The 25,884-nt window shown below is 36.7% G+C and overlaps 1 protein-coding gene and 2 non-coding genes across 3 annotated transcripts in view; 1 reads left to right on the top strand and 2 right to left on the bottom strand.

Annotated features, from left to right (window-relative positions):
* Positions 1 to 22,884, bottom strand: part of Slc4a4 (solute carrier family 4 member 4) — a 406,144-nt gene extending 383,260 nt beyond the window's left edge. The window contains exon 1 of the mRNA XM_058574042.1: positions 22,852 to 22,884. Coding sequence (XP_058430025.1) covers positions 22,852 to 22,865 — 14 coding nt within the window. The 5' untranslated portion in view covers positions 22,866 to 22,884. The remainder of the gene's footprint in view (positions 1 to 22,851) is intronic.
* Positions 3,157 to 3,230, bottom strand: Trnaa-ggc (transfer RNA alanine (anticodon GGC)). The gene has a single exon. It is a non-coding gene; the product is annotated as a tRNA-Ala (tRNA).
* Positions 6,673 to 6,775, top strand: LOC124082317 (U6 spliceosomal RNA). The gene has a single exon (XR_006848325.1). It is a non-coding gene; the product is annotated as a U6 spliceosomal RNA (small nuclear RNA).
* Positions 22,885 to 25,884: the final 3,000 nt, after the last annotated feature.

The following is a 25,884-nucleotide window of genomic DNA, read 5'->3' as shown; positions in this document are numbered from 1 at the left end:
GCTGAGGCTGGCCTCGAACTTGCCATCCTCCTGCCTCATCCTCCCAAGTGGCTGGATTATAGGCATGCACTACTACATCCAGCTTCTTTCCTGCTCTTTAGTTACTTGTTCAAAGTAGTATGAGGCACACACGTGTAAAAAATGATTGAAAGCCCTGTGTTCAGGAACAGTGTTTTAATCAATGAATTTTACTTTGTGGTAGGCAGACAAGAAGATGACCAGAGAAATCACCTGGGGAATCTTCAAGGCCAGCATATGGACATCTTGAACATTTTAGTTTCTTCAGAGAAGAAACCTATCTGCCACCTGGGGGTAGGCACTTGGGGCAAAGTGTGATGAAACCATCAATCTCTTTTAGTCCCAATATCTCACTTCCACCTCTTTTTGTTTGTTTGTTTGTTTCTTTCTTTGTTTGTTTGTTTTATTTTGTTTTGTCTTTTTACATCTCTGAACATGAAGCCTTTATGAAGTTCTGTGGAAGCAAATCAAAATTCCACAATTCTGAAACACTCAGTGTTAGAATTTGATCATATAGTTCTACCAGTTATCACCATTCTATCTAATTTCTGATTCCAGAATGTTGTTGAAATCTTTCTAGTACCCAACAATGGCACACATGCGCGCACACACACACACACACACACACCACAAAGTTTTTCAGACCATCCTGTCTGGAAATAACTGAAATTTCAAGATCAATTTTTGATTCAATTTTCTTTAAACCAATATCACAAAGATCACAAGAGGCAGGTATTGTGGCTCATGCTTGTAATCCCAGTGACTTGGGAGGCTGAGGCAAGAGGATCACAAATTCAAGGCCAGCCTCAGCAATTTAGCAAGACCCTATCTCAAAAAACAAATAAAAGGGATGGGGATTATGTTGGGAGTCACCCGGGCTCCAAAGACTAACTTCCCCATCCCCCAAGAAGAGCCGTCCAATGGTGAGCCCTGCTGGCTCCCATGATCCTTACCCACCAATCAGAAAGCACCCCAGCCAACTGTCAAACCGTTCAACCATTAAACTGTCATAACTGTCAAGCCACCCCCAGCTCTATAAATATGCAGAGCTGTTCCTCAATAAATGGGCATTTTCTCCAAAGGCAAGCCTTGATCGTTCTTTCAGATTAGATCAGTGATAGAGTACCTCTGGGTTTAATCCCAGTACCCCCCACCCCACCCACCCCGCACACACACACCCAAATCACAAGATATTAAGCAATTACCAGAACAAAATCAAAAGCAAACAGACCTGAAAGCAAGCCAACTCTGGAGCAGTATTGCTCTGATGGCATTTGATAAAAAATAATGTCAAATCCAACAGTCCACGCACTGTGGAGATTCTAATAGGAAAAATACTTCTCAGTAACCTGAAGTCCAAAGGACTACAACTTCAGACCAGAGTGAAATGTGATCACCCAGGTGGAAGAAGGAAACCTTGAGCGAAAATATCCATAACATGGTTAAGGTGATCCCAGCCTAGAATTTGCTGCTGCCTGACAAAAGCTATGCAAAACTTCTTTTGGGGCGGCACTTTAATCTTATGTCTTAATTTATATCTCCATAAATAAAATTTTAAGATATCAACAATCTATAACAAAAAGAAATAATAAAAGAAAAACTTCATGAAAGGAAAATAGTAAAGACAATAAGCATGAGAAGAGTTCAAAAATTTCCAATATAATCAGACACGATTTTAAAAATTGGCTTACTATGCTTAAAGACACAGAAAAACAGCTTGCAAACATCAGCAGAAGAGGAAAACATAAAAAGCAAGTGGCACAATGTTTTAAAAGAAACAAGCAGAACTTCTAAAAATATATTTTTAAAACTCAATGGATCCATTTAAAAGCAGATTAGATAAAGCTGACAGTAAAATTATAAGAAATTATTGAGGAATGTAAAGATGAAAATACTAAACCTGCTATTAAGTTTAAGAAACAGAAAATGAAGTGAGAATGTTTCACAATATTAAAGAAGCAATACTTCCTAGAATTGATGAAAGATATTAATCCTCAGATTAAAGCCAAACAAGTCTCAAACAGAATAATATGAAATTCAAACTGATATTCATCCTTATGAAACTGCAGAACTCCCAACTACAACCACAACAAAATATTGTAAAAGCATGCAGAGATAAAAGGGAAATTATGTCCAGAGCAGTGGCACACATCTCTCATCCCAGCTATTCAGAGGCTGAGATATGAGGATCCAAATTCAAGGCCAACCTAGGTAATTTGGCTGGGTGCGGTGGCACACACCTGTAATCCCAGTGGCTCAGGAGGCTGAGACAGGAGGATCATAAGTTCAAAGCCAGCCTCAGCAAAAGAGAGGTGCTAAGTAACTCAGTGAGACCCTGTCTCTAAATAAAATACAAAATAGGGCTGGGGATGTGGCTCAGTGGTCGAGTGCCCCTGAGTTCAATCCCTGGTACCCCCCACCCCACAAAAAAAAAAAAGAGACCCTATCTCAAAATAAAATTTAAAGGATTGGGAATGTAGCTCAGTGGTAGAGCACTTACCTAGCACACATGAGATCCTGGGTTCAACCCGCTGTATAGAAAAAAAGGAAATTAACTACAAATGAATAATAGGATAATAGCTAACTTCTATAATAGTAACACTGTGATATATAAAAGTTTGTGCATATTTTTTCTTTGATAGACTATTTTTAGAGCAGAAAATATAGAAGCTCTTACATACCTCCTGCCACTACATATACTTGGTCTTCCTCACTACCAACATTTCATGTCAGAGTGATACCTTTGTTTCAATCAAACCACACTCGCACACCACTTGTCACCCAAAGCTTACATTAGGGTTCGCTCTTGGTGGTGTACTTTCCATGGGTTTAGATGAATGTATAATGATATGTATCTACCATTATTGTATCATACAGAATGGTTTCACTAACCTCAAAATCCTCTGTGCTCTACAATTATTTTTGACACATCATTCCACTTCTCTGAAATTCACTCTTTGTCTGCTCTTCCAAACATACCTTGCCTATCCTTTTGTAACAAAATCAAATCCTAATTGGTCTGTAAAGCCTTCTCCTATCTCCTTCCTCTGAAGTCCTGTGTAGTTACAGTGTGATTAAAAAGTGATCAGCACTTTTTAAATGAAAAGAAATCGGAATTTATGGAATAATATTTTCTTCTTGTAGTGCTGGGGATCAAACCCAGGGCCTCATGCATGCCAGGCAAGATGCTCTACCACTGAGCTACATCCACAGCCTCATGAAATAATATCTTTAGTATGCCAAAGAAAATATTTGACAATTAGAATGGTACAATGTTTCACAAAGACAAAGATGTAATGTTTCAGTAATGTTTCACAAAGACAAATAAAGATCTTTTCACATGAGCAATAATAAATATACTTCATCACAAATAGATTTTCAGTAAAAAACATTCTAAAAGATATGTTTTGGTCAAAAGGAAAGTATTCCCAGATAAAATGCTAAAGTGGAAACAAATGCAGAGTAAAATTAAGGGTTAAGTATGCAGATAAAACGAAATAAACATTATCTTTATAATAACAATAATGGTAATATTCTGTAATTAATTAATTCATGACAACAATATGATGTAAGACAGGAGCGAAGTAACAAGGTTAAGGTACCTAAGGACCTTATGTTGTCCAAGAAAGAGATAAAGGTACCAACTTACTTTAGACCTTGATAAATTATTCATGTTGCAATTTCTAGGGAAACCACTAAAGGAAAAGAAATACAGTATATGATATCCAAACACAATTTAGGCTGGAATTAATAATAAAAAGATAACTAGAAAATATATTTTAAAATTAAGAAATAAACTTCTGAATTTCACATGAGTCAAAGAATAAATAATAATGAAAATTAGAAAACATTTTAAACTACAGAATTACACACACACACACATACACACACACACACACAGTTCCATTAAGCCATTTTAAACCTTTAAAAGAAACAGCACAGAACTCCTGTAATCTTAGCTACTAGGAAAGCAGAGGCAGGAGGATCGAAAGTTTAAAGATAGCCTCAGCTATTTGGAAACCCTGTCTCAGAAACAGGTGGGGGTACATTGCTGGAAATGTAGCTCAGGGGTAGAGTATCCCTCGTTTCAATTCCCAGTTCCACAAAAGCTAACAGAAATAGCATAATCTGATATATTATTTCTTCCTTTTCCCCCCCTTTCTGTATGCATTTTTAAGTTCCATTAAAACAAACAAATAATCCCTACTACAGATATTTTGTTTCAAGCACAGGAAATCATTTACAAGTCATATTTCTGAGAACTTCCCTATTTAAAGACCTTCTAAGGCTAAAAATTTATCTCTTTCCATTACAGGAATACATTTATACTTAGAACATTTTCATAAGCATTCTTAATTTAGTTTCAAAAAATTTTTTCACATTAACCCAGGTAATAAAACCACTTTCCTTACAATGAAAACCAGCTGTTGTCTACTTTCTGATTCCGATCTCTTTTTTCCTTCATTAATCTAGTATAATAAAGCAATATTTACTGTGGTTCAGAGAGAAGATGCACAGAAAATGATTAAAAAATTCTCAAATTTAAGCATGGGGAGGTAGTGAGTGTGTGTTGATTTATTTTTGTTTTAAAGGTTGGAAAATTTTGAGCTAGGTATATTATCTAAAACAAAAATTAGTTTAACAACAGAAACAAAAGCAAACAAAAACCATCTCCAACTGGATTTATTCTCAAACATATTGACAAACCACGTAAACTGGGAAGTACATTTTGCTTTTCTGAATATGTATGAGTTACTCAGTATTCCAAATAAAGGGCTTTTTTGGCCCAATAACAGAGTGTACATTAAGTACATATTAAATGGAATCAGCAATGAGAATATAATATTTCATTCATATGTTTAAAATATTTTTGAGAGAATTTTGATTCCCTGAAATGGACAACCTGCTAAATAATAAGGGAGGTTGTTCATCACATAATAGTACTCTTTTCAGTAAATATACAAGTCACTGCTTTCTTGTTTGTTTAAAAAGATTTTTTTCTGTTAGAGTTTTATGGGTTTCAAGTTTTATATTTAGGGTTTAAATCCATTTTAAGTTAATTTTTTGTGTATAGTGTTTTTTTTTCCTATGAGGAAATCCAGTTTCCCATTATAATTTATTGAAGGAATTGTTCCCACTGTTTTGGCACCCTTATGGAAAATTTGTTAACCATATATATTTGGATTTACATCTGGCTCTCTGTTCTGTTCCACTGGTCTGTTTGCCTGTTTTTATGCTAGTACGATACTGTTTCGATTGCTGTAGGTTTGTAATATAATTTTAAGTCAAGAAGTGACAAAATTTGTTTTTGTTTTTCTCATCAGAATTTCTTTGGCTGTTGGGATCTTTTGTGGCTCCATACAAATTAAGATTGCTAATCTATTTCTGTGAAAATTTCCATTGGGATTTTGATAGGGATTGCATTGAATTTATATATTATTTAAAGTGGTATGAACATCTAAATAATATTAATTCTTCTGATCCATAAATATGAATACTTTTTCCATTTATGTATTTTTTCTTATTTAATTTCTTTCATCAATGTTCTACAGTTTTCAGTGTAGAGATCTTTCACCTTGTTGGCTAAATTTATTGCTTTTCCTTGACATTGACTTTGGCAATGATTTCTTTTCTATAAAACCAAAAGCTCAAACTACAAAAGAAAATAAAAATAAATGAGACTACTCCAAACTCAAAAGCTTTTGCACAGCAAAGGAAACTATAGACAAAATGAAAAGGCAACCTGCACACTGGGAAAAAGTATTTCCACATTACATATCAGAGATTAATGCCCAAGATTTATAAAGAACTCATGCAACTCAAGAGCAAGAAAACATATAACCTGATTTAAAAATAGGCAAAGGAACTAAACAGACATTTCTCCAAAAATGTCATAAAAATGGACCTATGGTACATGAAAAGGTCTTCACCAGTACCTATCATCAGAGAGACACAAATCAAAACCACAATGAGTTACCACCTCATACCTGTTAGAGTGGCTACTATCAAAAAGACAAGAGATAACAAATGTTAGTGAGGATGTAGAGAAAAGGGAATCCTTGTACAGTGTTGGTAGTAATATGGATTGGTACAGCCATTGTGGAAAACCGTATGGAGACTCCTGAAGAAATTAGAAAGAGAATTACCATACAATAGCAATCCCCTTTCTAGGTACATATCCAATTGAAATGAAATCGCCACTTACTGAAGACATCTGTACTTCCAAATTCATTGCAGTATTATTCACAATGGATAAATGGGTAAAGAAATTGGAGGGTGGTGGGGAGAATGTGTGTGTGTGTGTGTGTGTGTGAGAGAGAGAGAGAGAGAGAGAGAGAGAGAGAGAAAGATTATTATTCATCTTTTTTTTAAAGGAAGAAATCCTGCCATTTCCATGACATTGGATGGATCTGGAGGACATTATGCTAAGTGAACGAAGCCAGACATAGAAAGAAAGTTATCACACTTATAAATGAAATCTTTTTTTAAAGTTGAATATATGGAGATAGATAATAAAACACTAGTTAACAGAATTAGTGTTAGGGAGAGGGTTAGGGGAGATTTAGATCAAAAGGAACAAAGTAGATCAAAATAAGTCAAAAAGTCTAATGTGTAATATGGGACTATAATTAATAGTGTGGTTCATTCTGGAGCTTGCTTCAGCAGCACATATACTATAATTGGAATGATACAGAGAAGATTAGCATGGCCCCTGCACAAGAATGACACACAAATTCATGAAGCGTTTCATATTTTTTATGTTCAAATATGAATATATCACCAGTGAAACTCCACATCACATACAAGGCAAAAGTGGGATCCTAATTACAATAAGTTACACTCCATGTATATATGTCAAAATACCCTCTTCTGTCATGTATATCTAAAAAGAACAAATAAAAGATAAAAAAGATATCTTTAAAAATAGTGTAGTTCAGGGCTGGGGTTGTGGCTTGGTGGTAGAGTACTTGCCTAGCATATGTGGGGCACTGGGTTTGATCCTCAGCATCACATAAAAATAAATAAATAAAATAAAGGTAATGCATCCATCTACAACTAAAAAATTATTTTTTAAAAAATAGTCTGGTTTATTCTGGATTTTTATGAAATGAGGAGATTATAGCTGCTCTTCTTATGGAGGGGGTGGATAACTATATGAGATTGTTAATTTATTCCAGTATAGTAATCATTTCACTATATGTGTACCTTATGATGGAGATATATATTATTTTTATATTTATTATATTATATATGTTATATATATATAATAAAATTTACTTAAAAAAAGAAAAAAGCATTTTTATTTGTAAAATCAACTGGCAACAACAACAAAATATGACTGTCAAAAGAAAACGCATTGCCTTCCAAACTTCCTCACTTTGGAAAAACATAATAGATTAGAAGCAGACTAATTATTTTTAATGAAACACATGAGGACAAATTCAGCATCAACAAATTTCAAATCATCAATTGATTCTCAGTTTATCTCAGTGTTCTTATCTCTACTTTTAGTGACTGGTATCATTTTAGTTTTGTGATTTTTTTGTTGTTGTTAAACATGCGGACTTGGTCTGTTAATAAAGTATGTCTATTAATTATTTGATTTATAGAACAACATCTTCTGTAAAAGGAACAGGCAAAAAATGGCCTCTAAAAGCTAATAGGTTATGACCTATTATATCCTGAAATGTTTAATAGGTTTAATTTTTCAGGAGTGGTACCATGTCTTTAGATACCAATTCAACAATTCCCCCCTTTAGACAAAAATGTGCTTCTTTTTTTAAAAAAAATATTTATTTTTTAGGTGTAGATGGACACAACACAATGCCTTTATTTTTATGTGGTGCTGAGGATCCAACCCAGGTCCCGCCTGTGCTAGGCAAGCGCTCTACCGCTGAGCCACAATCCCAGCCCCCAAAAATGTGCTTCTTGATCGCTAACCTGTAATACTAGTCTGATAGTATTCTGCAGGCATTCAGGGTTTCTCTACTAATATACAAGTCCAATACAATTAAGGACAGAAAGGGAACAGAGTCCAATTGAATGTGTACAAGGAAGCTGGGCAGAATGTAATTTAATTATTAGAGTTGGAATTTGTCCAGAACTCCACCTGCCATAAGGAAAGTACCCTGGGATCATTAATGACCACAAGTGGTCAGGATTCCAGTTTTACAGTTCACCCAATTAATTACCAAGCACATCTTCTGCTCCATCATTAGGTGACGGAGCTGGGGAATCTACTCTGCTAATTAAGAACTTTGGCCCCTGTGTTTGTTTCCCAGAGGACTTTTCAGGGTATGTGGGTATATGCACCTGGCGATGTAAACATACACTTAAGAAGAAGTACTTCCATAACAGAGAGTGAATTAAAGATTCCAGCCATTATTTCTCCACATGACTTTGATGGGACAATCTCTATAGCACAAGACAGACAAGGTTGAAAAATGCTGGACTCTGGGAAGTTTGTAGGAGTTATCTCTACTCTCTCTTTATTATGGTCAAGCGCAAAATGTACAAATCGTTGTACACAGTGCCGAATATATGCCCTCTGATGGATTACATCCTCATACTTTATAGCAGGTCTAGTTTCAGGATCTTAAAGTATTCTTAGAGGTAAAAATGCAGGGTGGGTAGGGCCGGGACTCAGCAGCAGAGCACTTGCCTAGCATGCATGAGGCACTGGGTTTGATCCTCAGTACCACATAAAAATAAACAAATAAAATAAAGGCATTGTGTCCATCTAAAACTACAAAAAATAAATAAATAAATAAGTGCAGTGTAAAGATTCTCACTTCTCACCAAAGGAATAGAATAGAAGATACAGAGACTAATCCAAACAAATACAGTTATCTCATACTAGACAAAGGCACCAAAAACATACATTGGACAAAAAGATCATTTCTTCAACAAATGGTTCTGGGAAAACTGGAAATCCATATGTAGTAAAATGAAATTTAATCTCTATTTCCCACCCTGCACAAAACTCAACTCCAAGAAGATCAGAAACCCTGCAGCTCCCAGAAGAAAGGCCCCAACACTCCAACATGTCAGTTTAGGAATCAACTTCCTTAACAAGACTCCTAAAGCTCAATAAGTAAAATCAAAAATCAATAAACGGGGTAATATCAAACTAAAAAGATTCACAGCAAAGAAAACAATCAAGAATGTGATGAAAAAACCTACAGAATGGGAGAAATCTTTGCTTCCCGCTGCCGCAGTCTGGCTGGGCACAATCAGGAGCCACTTGTCAAAAGAAACTAACTTTATTTTTAGAACCACACACGCCAAACAAAACAGCCTCTCAGGAAAAACCCTCAGAGCCTCAACTGCCACCACCGGCTTTCCACAAGCCTCTCTCTCCCACACCAGCTTCTCTCCACCTCCCACAATCCTCCTGCTCTTGAGGCCGATTGGCTGGGTCACGTGGGCGGAGCCAAAAAAGTCCCCCAATGAGCAGCTCCGTGGTCTGAAAGGGCAGGGAAACAGCCCAATGAGCATCACCGCAGAGGAGCCAATCAGCTAGATGTTGCTGGGGCCGCTGTGAGCCAATCATCAGCCGGCAGCTGGAAGTTTGCTGGCAGCTGGAAGTTTGCTGGGGCCCCTTTGGCTGTGGCTCTCAACATCTCCCCCTCTCTGTTTAAACAACAAGCATGTGGCTTACGGACCGTGCCTGTTAGGCAGTCCAATTCAACATATGGTCCTTACCCGTCATCGGATGAACTGACCTCTAGGTGTCAGCCTCCTGTCTTAGGTTGGTACCACTGCAATTGGATCATACCCGTCACTGACTACCGGTCCAGCATACAGCCATACTTGTGGATAGGCCTTTGCACCTGTGGGGGGGTGAGGTTCTTTGCCTCACCTCTGTTGGCCCCCAAATTTTAGACCATCACTAGTAGAGGAGGATGCAAAATGCCATGACATTAAGCCAATTGAGGGCTCCTTTGAAAAATTGTACCACCGGTGACACCATCAGCAAAAATAGATTGAGCAGGTCCCATAATAACCATCTCATTATTAATGGCTCTTAAATCTTGCAATAATCTCCATTTACCAGATTTCTTTTTGATAACAAAAATGGGAGTATTATGGGGAGATACAGAAGGTTGTATATGTCCTTCTGCTAATTGTTGTTTGACCAGGTCATGGGCTGCTTGTATCTTTTCTTTAGTCAGGGGCCACTGAGGAACCCATACTGGTCTTTCTGATTTCCAAGTAATTTTTATTGTCTCAGTGGCCCTTTCTGAAAATCCAACCCATGTCTGTCTGTTCCTTGATCTATTTGTATTGGTGCTGCTATACCTTGTTCTTGTTTTTCTAATCTTTTTCCTTTCCTAAAACCTTGTCTAGTCATAATAGTGGGTGCATTTTGGTTGATGTTATTTGTTAATGTCAAACCTAATTGATCTAGGACATCTCGTCCCCATAAATTTACGGGAAGATGATCCAATACATATGGCTGTATAGTTCCTTCACATCCTTCAGGATCCTTCCAATCTAATACCATTGCACTTCTATGGGGATTAGTCGCCACTCCTAGGCCTCAAAGCGTTTGAGTGGCTTGTTGTAATGGCCAATGTTTTGGCCATTCTTGACGAGAGATGATGCTAAGGTCTGCACCTGTATCCAGTAGCCCATTAAATTCATGTCCTTGAATATTTAGTTTTAGCATGGGGCGAGAATCTAAATTTAAAGAAAGCATAGCCCAATCTACACCTGTGGAGCCTAATCCCTTGGAACCTCTTTCTACAGTATGACTGGAAAATTTATCATGTAGGCTGGGTATTATTAGTAACTGTGCTATTCTATCTCCTGGTGAAATTACTGATATACCCTTTGGAGAACTGGCTATAATTTTTATTTCACCTTCATAATCGGGATCAATTACCCCAGGACTTATCATAAGTCCTTTTAGAGTAGAAGAGCTGCGTCCCAATAATAAGCCTACTGTTCCTTTGGGAAGAGGTCCTTTCACCCCTGTGGGAATGATTTGAACTCCCATCTCTGGAGTTAGTACTGCTCTGGCGGAGGCGCAGATGTCCAACCCTGCGCTCCCTCTGGTTTGTCTGATGAGGGATCTGATGGACAATGTGTCCTGGGCACTACCCTGATGGGGTTGCTGGGTTCCTCCAGTGCTCCGTATATTTGTGGTTTTGGGCCCCGGAGCATTGGGCCCCCCTGTCCATTTTTTGGCAATGGAGCCCGATGCCTTTCTCCACGATATCGTGGATAAACACCTGGTCCTTGTTCGTTTTTTGATAATGGAGTACCCTCTATGGTGGTTTGAGAACGGCATTCATTAGCCCAATGTCTCCCTCTACGGCATCGTGGGCAAATACCTGGTATTCTACTCCTTTGATACCTAGTTTTGTTAAACCCTCCTCCAATGGGGCAATTCCTTTTAAAATGTCCTGTTTGTTCACAATTGTAGCATGTTCTTGGCCTGGCATCTAAAGCCTGTTTTACTGCAGCTGCCACAATTTGCCCTTGTTCATTAATGTCTCTGGCATCTAAAGCCTGTTTTACTGCAGCTGCCACGACTTGCTCTTGTTCATTAATGTCTCTACATAATTTAATATATGTGTTTAAATCTTCATGTTTCCATGGTCTAATGATATCTCTGCACCAACGATTCGCTTGCTCATAAGCCAGGTGTTTTAGTAATGGCATTGCTTGTTCTGTATTCCCAAAAACTCTGGTAGCTGTTTGAATAAGCCTATCTACAAATTCAGCATAAGGTTCATTAGCTCCTTGTATTACCTTAGATAATTGACCTTGTAAACCTCCATGTCCTTGTAAAGTCTTCCATGCCTTAATTGCATCTGCAGCAATTTGTGCGTATACGCCAGGATCATATGCAATTTGTTGCTGCTGATCCTCATAAGGTCCCTTTCCTAACAACATATCTAGATTTCTCTGAGGATAACCAGCTGCTGCATTTCGCCTAGCCGTCTCCTTGCAAAATTCCTCATTGGCAACCTTCCATAACAGGTATTGTCCTCCATTTAGCACAGCTTTACACATATTAGCCCAATCTGCTGGCGTCATGTTCAAGTTGTTAATGGATTCGACCATGCTTACAGTGAAGGGTGCTTGAGGACCATAGGTTGTTACAGCCTCTTTTAGCTGCTTCACTGTTTTGAAATTTAAAACTTGGTAAAATCGCTGCCCTCCTGCCTCAAATACAGGGCATGTTAATATTTGAGATCTTGTCTCAGGATCCCAACTATCAACTGCGGGGGTTGGGGGCCTCCCAGCATATGGAGGTGGCGCTGTTGGTTGGACACTTACGCCCTCTGGTGATAGAAAGGTGTTAGTAGCAGTCTCCTGTAGAGGTGGTGCTGTTGGTTGGACACTTACACCCTCTGGTGATAGAAAGGTGTTAGTAGCAGTCTCCTGTTGTAACTTTCCCCCTGATGGCTTTTTCTGTTTTACACTTTCTTTCTCTGTCTGACTAGCTTGAGAGGCCTTCTCTTTTACTTGAATCTTTTCCTCTGTCTGACTAACTTGAGAGACCTTCTATTTTACTTGAATCATTATGTCTTCTCCTTCCTCTACCATTGTCTGAACTGAAGGCTTTGGACTAAGCAAACAAGATATGAACGTCCACAATGGCAATGTGCCATCTGGCAGAGTCCCTGGGCTTTTCTTTTCTATTCTTTTTAAATCTTCACCATGATGGTTCCATTGTGATATATTTAACAACACCTCCTTAAAAAGCCATGGGCTACATTTTTGTATTGTATCAACGTATGCCCTGATTGTTCTTGATTTTACTGAGATGCCTCCTTCCTCTAACAATTTACTTAACACTCTTTCAGTTTGTTTTTTACTAATTTCTGATCCCGTATTTCTACTATAATACAACCCAACAAGATGACGCCAGACAAAACCGAGACAGAATGAAATAAAAAGGGAACAACAAAAAGTCATTATAGCCTTTCTATCCTCCTGACATGTGCATCCGTCCTTTCTCCCTATCTGTTCCTCAGACGTAAATAGTTTTTCCTCAGATGTGAGTGGTTTTTCTTCCGTCTCACTCATCTCCAGGGACAGGCAACTTAAAACAAAAGTGAAGCAAAATAAAAGAGGAATCTTAAAATGGCTACCCATCCTCTCGCCCTGCCCTCAGGGGCGAGCAGTTTCACTTACCCTCAGTCACTCCCCGTATGGGCCACCAAATGCCGCAGTCTGGCTGGGCACAATCAGGAGCCACTTGTCAAAAGAAACTAACTTTATTTTTAGAACCACACATGCCAAACAAAACAGCCTCTCAGGAAAAACCCTCAGAGCCTCAACTGCCACCACCGGCTTTCCACAAGCCTCTCTCTCCCACACCAGCTTCTCTCCACCTCCCACAATCCTCCTGCTCTTGAGGCCGATTGGCTGGGTCACGTGGGCGGAGCCAAAAAAGTCCCCCAATGAGCAGCTCCGTGGTCTGAAGGGCAGGGAAACAGCCCAATGAGCATCACCGCAGAGGAGCCAATCAGCTAGATGTTGCTGGGGCCGCTGTGAGCCAATCATCAGCCGGCAGCTGGAAGTTTGCTGGCAGCTGGAAGTTTGCTGGGGCCCCTTTGGCTGTGGCTCTCAACATCCCGCATCTCAGATAAGCTAGCTTAACAACCAAAAAAACAAATAACCCAATCAACAAAGGGGCAAAGGAACAGAGCAGGCACTTCACAGAAGAAGAAATATAAATTATCAATGAATATATGAAAAAATATTCAACATCTCTAGCAATTAAAGAAATGCAAATTAAAACTACACTGAGATTTCACCTCACTCCAACCAGAATGGCAATTATCAAAAATACAAGTAACAATAAATGTTAGTGAGGATGTGGGGAAAAGGGTATATTCGTACATTGTTGGTGGTTCTGCAAATTAGTGCAACCACTCTGGAAACCAGTATGAAGATTCCTCAAAAAAATAGGAATGGAACCACCATTGACCCAGCTATTCCACTCCTCAGTCTATACCCAACGGAATTAAAATCAGCATATTACAGTGACACAACCACATCAATGTTTATAGCAGCAAAATTCACAATAGCTAAGCTATGGAATCAACCCAGATGTCCATCAAGAGATGAATGGATAAAGAAATTATGATGTATATATACACAATGGAATATTACTCAGCCATAAATAAGAATGACTTTATGACATTCAGTGGTAAATGGATAAAACTGGAGATTATCATACTAAGAGAAATAAGCCAATCTCAAAAAACCAAAGGTAAAATATTCTCTCTGAAATGTGAATGCTAACCTACTACAAGGGGGTGGGAAGGGAAAGAATAGAAGTTCAGTGGAGTAGACAAAAGGGAAAGGAGGGAAGTGAGGGGGCATAGGAGTAGAAAAGACAGTGAAATGAATCTGACATAATTTTCCTATGTATGTATATGAAAACACCATAGTGAATCTCCCCATCATGTATATCCACAAGACTGGAATCCTAATTATAATAAGATATGCTCCAAACTTATAAATTACAGTAGAAGCCATTTTGATATATTTATATTACTAAAAAAATTTTTTAAGATTCTCACTTCTTACATTTTTACATTAAAATATGATTCTGCTTTCAATTTTCCCCTTTTTGAAGGATGATCCATGATACCTGCCATCTCAAAAAAGTCTGAGAAATGATCACTATATATTTTTTCCTTAATGAAAAATATGGAAGGCTTTTCAAATAGCCTAGTTAAATGGTTCCTAGACATAATTTCATTGGCCAAATGCATCTAAATAGTCTTTGAAACTTATTAAAAATACATATTCCCCAGGTTCTAGCCCTGATCTACTGAATCAGAAATGAGCAAGTATAGGAGCCAGGTATTTGATGCTTCAACAAGCCCTCAAAGTTGGTCTGTTTTGGGGAACCAAGACTCTGACTTCCTCTGCAAGCAAAATTACAAAGCCCTATTGCAACAATTCTGAAAAGAAAGCCTTATCTATAAATCATATATAATACACCCAATATCTTCCTTCCTTTACTATGTTTATTTTCTTTCTTTCATGTAGAGTTTCTGTTTTAGATGCCATCATCCCAGTTATTAAGTTTAATTTCTTTTTTTCCCCAGGAAGCATGGTGTAAAATTACTTTGGGATCTTATTAAAATTGATGCTAATTAACCTGACCATATTTATTTTCACACTCAGATAATATGAGTAATCCATGAGAGACATTGAACTTTAGACACGAGGGAAGTTAAAATGCCTATGACGCAAATAGAGGCGTTAGAAAAAGATTATTGGACAATTTAAAACTAACTGACTGCTACTTTTTCCTGTTACTGTAGCTGATGTTCCAACATAATGGTTTGTTTTTAATTAGTGGGAAAGGAGATATTTGAAGACATTACAGAAATCTGGGACCACAGCAGCCAGAGTGGAACGAAGATGGCTTAATCTTGCCAATGCAATTGAGATTTTATTCATCTGTAAAATGAGATGTTGTAGTGCAAGATCTTTCAACTTCCTTCTTGCTCAAAACCCCAGCAGTCCATAAATGTTAAGAAATGTAGCAGTAATGAACATGCAAAATTAGCAAAGTTGCCTGCTATCTTCATACCTCGAAGAATCAGGTGGCTTTAATAAAGGAGAGCAGGAAATGTTTCTAGGCCAAATAGGGTGACTAGTTTTCAAGGTTTTCTCAGTACTGATGAATTTTCCAGGACAGAGGATTTTTAGAGCTAAATCCTGGACAGCCTGAGTAAATCTAGGATGTCTGGTCATCCTAGGGCCTGAAGTTGAGTTTGTGAAATATAAATGATTTTTTTAACCCTGTAAATATAGTTAACTTTTTGACACTAAGAGGTAAAGCTGGAATTCCTAGATTTTGGACAGGTGGCTGGGACATGACAAGTCACTTCCAAACTTCTGAACTTTCCAACCATCTAAGAGGAAAAGGATCTGGCCTTTTTAATTCAGGTATAAGCTGAATCCAGGGCAATAGAGCACATAAAGAGAAATGTAGATAAACATTTTTATTAGATAGAGAGGAACCTGAGGGTTTTATTGTACATAGAATTAAATTATATATAGTACTTCAAATTTCCCATCAGGAAGCAAATTATTCAAAAAGAATCTAGTGCCTCCCTAAATACATACAAAGACCTGTGATCAAAACACCAACTGACTTCTTTCATGGATTTGCTTAGCAATCATACCTAGTTACCTGACTTTGTAGCCTATATTTCTGACCCTCATATATGACTGACCCATGAACTTAAGTAAGAACAAAGATCCACCCAGAGAACCTCTAAAAATAAATTCTTAAAATTAAGAAATTATTTCAATTGCCTTAACATTAATATGAAAGGTGACATGAGGTTAAAAATATATATTTGGTGGGAGAGGATTCTGGGAAAATGGTTGATCACACTAGAATAATGTGTCTGATATAATTATTTTGGAACTCTAGTCTACTGAAGGTCACAATATCCAAGGGAAGGCTTGGATAATAAATTACAAGTTATTCTGGTCAATTTCAACTCCTCCTATTCTCCTCCTACCACTATCCTGGAGCAGAGAGCTGTACAGTGTATTTCTGGAGCAGCTTATGCACAGCTTGTGGGAACCAGGGTAGGCAAAGTGCCCTGTCCTCAAAATATCAGGGCTCTGTACTCTGATCACTGATTTCTGCTTCGGGTCTCAGGGGTGCAACTAAGAGACAGTAGCCATTGTTGTTGTATCTCCTCCCCTTGTTTTAAGCCTCTCCCCTTCTGGCTAGAGAGATTCCCAAGGAATATAAAGGACTGATGCATTTTTCCCCATTAATTTTTTCTCTTTTTCATTTTTTGGGAGCCAGACATTAGACTAGAACTGTATTGATAGAGAAAATTAGAATGTCATCATGCATTCCTGGAGAAAATGTAGGTTTAGAAAAGATCTTGAAAAACCTCAAGTTTACACCTCGGGCTGATTCTTAACAGCCTACAGCAATCCAAAACAAAATCAAACAAAGAACAGGCCACTCTGAACACAGGGAGAATCATTATTAATTAAGATATCCAGATCTTGACCATATAAATTCAAGGCATACAAAGAAATAGAAAAGTATCGTCCACTAAAAGAAAAAAGGTAAACCAAGAAAAGTTGGCCCCAAGAAAGATCTGATGGTAGGTCTATTAGACAAAGATATTTTTTAAACTGTGTTGGAAAATATGGATATATCTCAGTGAGAAAACACTGGTGTAGCAGTTACCAGGCCCTGAACAGATCCCTACTGAGGCACAAAACCAACTTAATGATGCTTAAAGGAAGACATGGATAAAGTCAAGAAAATAATGTATGAACAAAATGGAAATAGCAATAAAGAGATAGAAAACTTAAGATACCCAAAGGAAATCTTGGAACTGAAAGTAAAATAACTAAAATGAAAAATTTACACAAGGGATTTAAAGACAGATTTGAGCAGGAAGAAAAAAATCAATAAAGATGAAAATAGGACAATTGAAATGATCAAGTCTAAGCAGAAATAAGGATGACTAAAGAAAAGTGAATAGAACCTAATGATCCTGTAGAACATCATCAAGCTGACCAACATCTACATTATAGGAGTTCCAAAAGGGGAAGAGAGAAAAGGGAACAGACATAACATGTGAAGAAATAATGGCTGAAAATTCCCAAATCTGATGAAATAATTGAATATAAACATTCAAATAGCTCAACAAATTTCAAGTACAATGAACTTCCAAGAGACTCACACTGAGACACATTATAATCAAAAGAAAAAGAAACAAAGTCTCTTGAGAGCAACAAAAGAGAATCGACTCATCACATATAAGGAATCCTCAATAAGATTAGCATCATATTTCTCATCAGATATTTTGAAGACTAGAAGGCAGTAGAACAATATATTTTAAGTACTTAAAGAAAAAAACTGTTAACCAAGAATCCTACATGTGATAAAACTGTCTTCCAAAAATGAGGGAGAAATTAAAACATTTTGAAATTAAAACTAAGGTATTTGTTACCACTAGAACTTCCCTGCGAGAAATGTTTAAGGGAGACATTCAGGTTGAAAAAGACATTTGACAGTAACTCAAAGCCACATGAAGAAATAGAGATCACCATAAAGGTTAAATGCTTGGCTGCTGTAAAAGCTAGTATTATTGTAACTTTAATTACAATACATTTTGTGTTCTACATAATTTAAGAAAGAAAAAAAAATCATCTTTTAAAAACAGTCATCAGTTTGTGTTTTTGGACACATAGTTTAAAATATATAATTTTTGTGACATCAGTAAGTAGAAAGGGTAGAAATGAGCTATAAGGAATAGTATTTGTATGCTATTAAATTTAAGGCACTATAAATTCAAGTGTTATAGTTTTTATATGTTAAAAGTAATTCCTGTGATAACCATAAAGAAAGTAGCTATACAATATACACAAAAGGAAATGAGAAGAGAACTAAACGTTTTACTCCAAAATGGCAGTAAACAGAAATTAAGAACAAAAAAGCCATAGTATGTGTAGAAAACAAATAGCAAAATTATTAGTAAGTCCTTTAAATATGACTGAATGGATAAAAACATATGATCCAGCCACGTGCTCTCTACCAAACACTCACTTCAGATCCGGTGAGCAAAGTTAAAGGATAAAAAAGAATTTTCCATGCAAACAGTAACCAAAAGACAGCAGAGTGGCTATAGTATTATAAAACAAAATAGATTTCATATCAAAAATGACTCTTAAATAGACTTTCTATTTTCTAAGATGAAAAGAATTCTGAGATGGATGGTGGTGATCCCTGCACAATAATACAAAATCTAATCGGACAAACTTTCCTAAGTTCATACATGAATTCAAGACCAGTGAAACTCCACATCATGTACAACTGCAAGAATGGGATCCTAATTAGAAAAAAATCATACTTTATGTATGTATAACATGTCAAAATATTTTGTACTGTCATATATATCTAAAAAGAACAAATTAAAAATAATGCAAAATATATTTAATATAATTGAACTGTAGAGTTAAAAAAAGGTAAATATGACAAATTTTATGTTATGTGTATTTTGTCACAATTAAAATTTTGAAAAAATAAAAATGTTTTTATTCAGAACATTTAAATTATTTGTTTTTATTCAATCTTCTAAGTAAGAAAAAGACTTGTTTTTTTGGAAGTAATAATTATGTTTGCAGAATCAATAAGATAACTATTGATTTATTAAAATCAAGTAAAGAAAAGACCCAAAGAGAGTTGCTTATTCCTAAATCCAGTGGACTCATTTCAGCCCTCATCTTGAGTTGACTTCTCGGCCACATTATTTTTTTGTTTTTGTGATGCTTGGGATTAAACCCAGGGCTTTGCATATGCAAGCCAAACACTCTACCAGCTTAGCTATATCCCCAAACCTCTCAGCCACATTTAACACTATTATTTGTTTGTTTTCTATATGAACATTATTATCAAACTTCTAAATATACAGTGTGATAATGTCTTGTTGGCCATATTGGAGGTTTAGGCAAAAAAAATTTCAAGAATTCCAATCCCATCTTCACTTAAAATTTTGATATTTTGTTCTTCATGGGTTTTGGGCATTAACTTTGGCTTTTTAAAATATTGCAGTAAGTGCTATTTATTACCGAGTTTTCAGCACTACCTTAAATTTTGTGTCAAAGCAAAAAGACCTGAAAGATTCTCTTCCTTTCATTTCTGTGATACCATAATTTACTGGTTTTTCTTCTCACTTCCTAGATTCTCCTCAGTCTTCTTGGCACCTCTTTCAGTGTTGGTCAACTGAATATCAGTTTTTCCAAGTTCTGTTTTAGGACTTCTCTCCTTTATTTACACATCCCACCTGGGTTATCTCACTTGCTTCTATATTCTATTGGTTTCCAAATTGCTTTCTCTTCACTTTACCCTCCAACCACACTAGAAGGAGAACTTAACCCTCAGACCCCAACCCTCTACTTTTGTGCATCAGTCAATTCCTGTTCCTGTGATGCAATTTCAGAGAAATACTGCTCACTTCCAATGAAGTATTTTATCTTGCCAAAATTTATTTAAGTCTCTGCACTCACCCAAACCTCTCTCTCTCTCTCTCTCTCTCTCTCTCTCTCTCTCTCTCTCTCTCTCTCCTCCCCCCCCCACCCTTTACTCTCCAGTTGCAAAATATGCCAAAATCTCTCTCAATTGCACAACTCCTTATGCATTTTCCTGTCTGCATGGAATATTTCCATACTTTCCAGAAAACATCTACTCACCCTTCAGGTCTTAGTCCACATATTTGTCCCAGAGAGACCTTCTCTGACCTCTAGATGACATTAGGATCCCCTGCTATAGAATTCCATACCTTCTTCTCTTTTATATCCATGATTATTTGTATTATAACTATTTTTTCCATTCTTTATTTTCCTCACTAGATCATAAGCTCTATGAGAACAGGTACCAGGTCCATTTTGTTCACTATTCTATATCTAGGCTTACCACAGTGCCTAATACTTACCAGACACACTAAGTAAGTAATTATGTAAGAGAAGGGGCAGTCCATGAAGATCAAATACCATCCAAAGAGAACCTATACAGTCAATGAGCAACTGAACAAGTAAGTGAAAGGCAACAGATGCAGAGATCACAAAGTCCAACCACAGCTAGGAAGTAGCTACTTAGAAAGTCCTACTTTTTCTTAATCCTGGACTCACCTCTTTTGCTAAATAACCAGAACTCCCAACCTGGGGCTGTTCATATAACAGGCAGAGCACAGTCCATTTGCTGGCTTTATTATCCTGGGGCCTCCGAACTTCTTGGCAGACCCTGCAGGGCCATCTGGCCTTTAGCATCCCTCCTGAAACTCATTTCTTCTCTTCTGTTATCAAATTCTCTGCCCATTGATCTTTTCCAGGATGCAAGATTTTACTTGCTGTTTGCTGGCAACTACATCTCACCAAAGACAAGTATGGAATGGCTTTGCACAGCAGTAGGGAAGAAATTCAAGTTTCCCAGATCTCAAAATCCATCATAAAGAGCTTAGAGGGGCTGGGGTTGTAGCTCAGTGGTAGAGTGCTTGCCTAGCATGTGTGAGGCACCAGATTCGATCCTCAGCACCACATATAAATAAGCAAAATAAAGGTCCATTGACAAAAAAAAATGTTAAAAGAGTTTAGAATCCATCCTCAACATAGGTTCATAGCACTCTCTGAAAAGTTTATGTTGAAAAAATGGAATGTTCATATATATATATATATATATATATATATATATATATATATATATATATATGACTAGCACATATGGATTTACTGGTCAATAATTTGAAACATGTCCAATTCCGTGAATTTAAAAAATTTGCCATTTAACCTGTCCGTGGAAAACTGGTGGGGAATATATAAAACAAAAGTCAACAGAATCAAGTTGATAAATATATAGCATGGCTCTGAAGGACTTTGTTGAAAACTTAGGAAAAGAAAGAAGCCTTTACTGTCCTGGGAGAAGGTGGATTCTCACATGAACTGGACATATACTTTAGCACAAAACATCCAGCTTCTTGTAGTCCCCTAAAAGTGTGAAATAATAAACTAAAAACAAAATAGGGAATAGAGAACTTCATTAAACATAGTGTGTGTGTAGTTAATAATCTCTATTAACATATTGGAATTCATCAGAGAGCTTCCCCTGACCACATATCCTTACATGAACTAAGAGCTGAAACTTGCAAAGCTAATAAACCTCACTAGCAATTTAATATTGCCTATAAAAATATACTTCAGCCTTCAATGTTATAACATGCTAAAGATGAATGTAAATCTCTTTGAAAGTATTTTTTTCTGTATCATAATAAGCCTGAGCCCTATTTATGATGTGATGCCAAAAACAGACACTGCTTAATGTTTGGAGAGGATCTGTATGTGCCACCCTACACTACACAGGCTCTTGCAATAAATGCAAATTCTTTTCCACTCCATTTTTCCTAGAGTCTTTCCCTATATACATCAATACGTAAAGCACAAATGCTTAGATCCAGGCAGAATGAGATATCTTGATAATGCAAAACTTGATACTCCAACTGTCTTCCAAACTGCAAAGGGATAGACACTTACAAAGTGGCCACAGCATCTTATTACTGTATGTCCCACTCTTGGCTCCCCTTACAATGCCATCTCCTCATCTATTTCTACCTTTCAGAAATTCATGAGGGATATCAATGTACCAAAAGATATGATGAGCAGTGCATTTTAGAATTTTTCCCCACAGAGGACAGAGTCACCAGCCCTGAGATTTTTTTTTAACCAGTCTGGCTGATAATTTGGTGCCAATACCAACTGCTGGTTAAATCATCTAATAAGCCAGGATGAAGCTTTTTGTTCTCTTGCTTGTGTGATTTCGTTTTTTTGAACATTTCAAGTTGCCAGCAATCCCAAATGGTGTCTCATTACTTCTAATTTGTTTCTATTTGAAGATAAAAACAATTGTATTTGGACCAAATTACAATAAGATGCATAAATGACAAACAATTGTAAGACCAACAAGTAGATACCTCCCCATAATGATTTGAAAAGGGCATTTTTTATATCGAGCCACAGAGGAGAAAAATGCATCTCCGCATTCTTTTATTACCTATATATATCAGCAGCAGCAATAGCAATGATTTATTGAGTACCCACCAGTATCACAAGAGGAACTCTGAGAATTTAAATTAGTAAAGCTAGACTTAGGCAGTTCATCAATTTAGAACAAGGTCAGAACATTTGCTTACAGAAACAAAAAGTCTTTTCTGTTCCTAACCATTTTATGATTTAAATCTTTTTTAAAAAAAGTAAAATAGAAAAGAGGTTAAAATACAGGACTGTTTCTTTTCCACACATGACTTTTTGACTTACAAAAGGTCAAGCATCGGTGCTCAGGTTTACAGGCAGAAGAGATTATAAAATAAGCGTTGGTATCTGTAAAAAGAAAATAACAATTATCTATTGAATCTCAATAACATTTTTTTAAAAGTGGTGATACTGTGATACTTGTGATACTTGAATCCACATAAGAATCTTTCTTCTTGCCCCTCTTTCAGTTTCTACTCTCAGCATTCTGCTTTTAGATTTCTGCACTGATGCAACATAATGTTCAAATACCCATTAACTGATAAAATACTTATAATTGAAAATTTCTTTTTAGAAAATGTGTAGGAAATTTGTCTCAGTAAATGTCCCCTTAAGAAAGTCTAGTGGAGGCCAGCCTCAGCAACTTAGCTTACCTCAGCAACTTGGCTCAATGGTAAAGCACCCCTGGGTTCAATCCCAGTACCCCCCGAAATTTAAAATCCATAAAGGTTATCTATTAATCTATTTGGATTTGAAAAAACACAAATAACTATTTTATATGTTTGTCAAAAGAAAAATTTTCCTATAAAACTGTAAAAAAAAAAAAAAAAAAAAAAACATTAACTGATTGAAAAATTGAAATCCATTGACCATGAGGATTTTGATTCCTTAAGAAAAAAATGTACTTAAAATGAGTCTTAGAATAGAAATTGTGTATTTCCCAAAGCCTATATCTTTTTTTTTTTTTTTTTTTTTGGTGCTGGGGATTGAACTCAGGGGCACTCAACCATTGAGCCACATCCCCAGACCTTTTTTTGTATTTTATTTAGAGACAGGGTTTCACTAAGTTGCTTAGCTCCTCCCTGTTGCTGAGGGTGCTTTGAACTCGTGATCCTCCTGCCTCAGCCTCCCAAACTGCTGGGATTACAGGTGTGAGCCACCATGCCTGGCAATTTTTTTATTTTCTATTCCATAAAAGAAATGAAATTTTCAGAATGCCCATAGAATAGAGAAATAATGACCAACTGACTGGGAGCAGGCTGTGACCTACGGGACAATTTGGGACTTAACCAACACAGCCCTCTCCATTCATTCACAGGATTAGTGCCTTAGTATTTTAAAATATTCCCTCAACATGAACAGTCTTCTGTGTGAATTTTCCTGGTGTCCAACATCCCTATTGGGCCCCACTTCCTTCTATATATCTCTGGCTATAATCCTCACAGTAACTGTTTTGTCTTAGCAGAGCCATTTAAAATACTCAATTGTTGACCAATAGTTACTAATTATTTCAAGACTGAAGGGGTCACTCTGAAGAGGTTCAATCTTTAGCCCTACCGCTCTGCCTTTAGCCCTAGAATTTTTCCCAGCAAACAACAAACCTTGTCTCTTTCAGGTTTGTTTACAAAGAGCAGAATGCAAAAACAGTTTTGTAAGAACAAAGGTGAAGTCACTAAAATCCCTCAGGTAACAAAGTCCCCCACCCTAACTGATGACCTCTCACCTTAATTTGCATATGTACATTTTATTTCCTAATAAAAAGTTTTATTTAGGTGTAGGCTTAAATAGATTCATAGAGGCCTCTGATAAGTTAAATTGTACATATGAAAAGACCATTTTTTTAATATTTATTTTTAGTTGTAGTTGGACACAATGCCTTTTTTTTTAATAACCTTTATTTTATTTTTACGTGGTACCAAGAATCGAACCCAGTGCCTCACATGTGCTGTGCAAATGCTCTACCACTGAGCCACAACTCCAGTCCACAATACCTTTATTTTATTTACTTATTTTTATGTGGTGCAGAGGATTGAACCCAGTGCCTCGCACGTGCTAGACAATCACTCTACCGCTGAGCCACAACCCCAGCACCCCACCCTCCAAAGACCACCCTTAGTTATATTTAATGCAGTGGAATTATTTAAGTTATTTTTATGTATTTCAAGGCAATCCTTATATTACTTAAGTTATTTTTGTGTATTTCAAGGCAATCCTTATATCCCATTATTAAAAATGCTTTTAGAAGTTGTTAGCTAATTCTACAATAATGTAGAATTGCCTTGAATTAATATAGAATTCTCAACACATCAAAAAGGGCAACTTGTCTTTGAAGCAGGAGCAAGGGGGTCTTGAGCCACTGCCTTCCCATTCCTTCTTGAACACACAAATACAGACGCGCACACAGCTGAAACCAAGGGACAGAAGTGGGTCCCAACGTAGACCCCATTACCAAAATAGAGGTGTGCACCTTCAACTAAGCTATCCACCATTACTCAAAATGAAGATGAACAGAATAGTTCCCAGGTGCCAGGCATTGCGCTACAAGCTTGATATGAATTATTTTACTGAATACTCAAAACTCTGTAAGCTCTCCATTAGGAATTTTAGGCTTAGAGAAGTTTTAAGAAATTTAGAGAGAAGTTAATACATCTATAAGGGATTGGACCTGGAATTCAAGTTCAGGTTGTCTTGTCCCTGAGCCCCATGCTCTTGCTGTCCCAGTCACAGCATTTTTTCCAATTTCATTTAATAAAAATCTCAGAAAATCTTCCATCGTCATTTCAGAGCTCATAGCTTTGTACTCCATTCTTGTCCTTAAGCTTCCATGCCTTTTAGTTCAGATACTAATTTATTTCCTTCAACATAGAAGTTAAATAAGGTAAGATTTCTAGAAACAAATGGATCATCAGAATAAGGAACCAATAATGAAATCTTTCAGAGGTTATAAAGCAAAAGTTGGAAGAGTAGGAAAAAAAGAACTTAAAGTAGTTATTTATCCTATCAATGGAGCACTGGATATATCACTTGTAGTATTGTCTCAAATATAGTCTGATAGTATCTACAAAATGAATGAATTATATTTAATGAGTGAACATGGAAAAATCTGAAAAACCTTTGAGTGGAGAAATAAAGTTGTAATATATCATGTACTGAATAATATTGTGCATTTAATTTTTAAATCCATAAAATAATGTTATATAATGATGTAGATAAATATACACATGTAGACAAAATGCACAAAAACACTTGTGGGAAGGGGAAACCCCACCTAAGGAATGAATGTTACTTCTGTGGAACTTAGGGAGTTATGGGCTGGGT

Source organism: Marmota monax, unplaced genomic scaffold, assembly GCF_021218885.2.
Source record: "Marmota monax isolate L192 unplaced genomic scaffold, Marmota_monax_Labrador192_F-V1.1 WCK01_AAM20220418_F8-fsc00132, whole genome shotgun sequence".
NCBI lineage: Eukaryota > Metazoa > Chordata > Mammalia > Rodentia > Sciuridae > Marmota > Marmota monax.
Note: the sequence above shows the minus strand (reverse complement) of the source record. Positions and strands in the feature narration are given on the sequence as shown.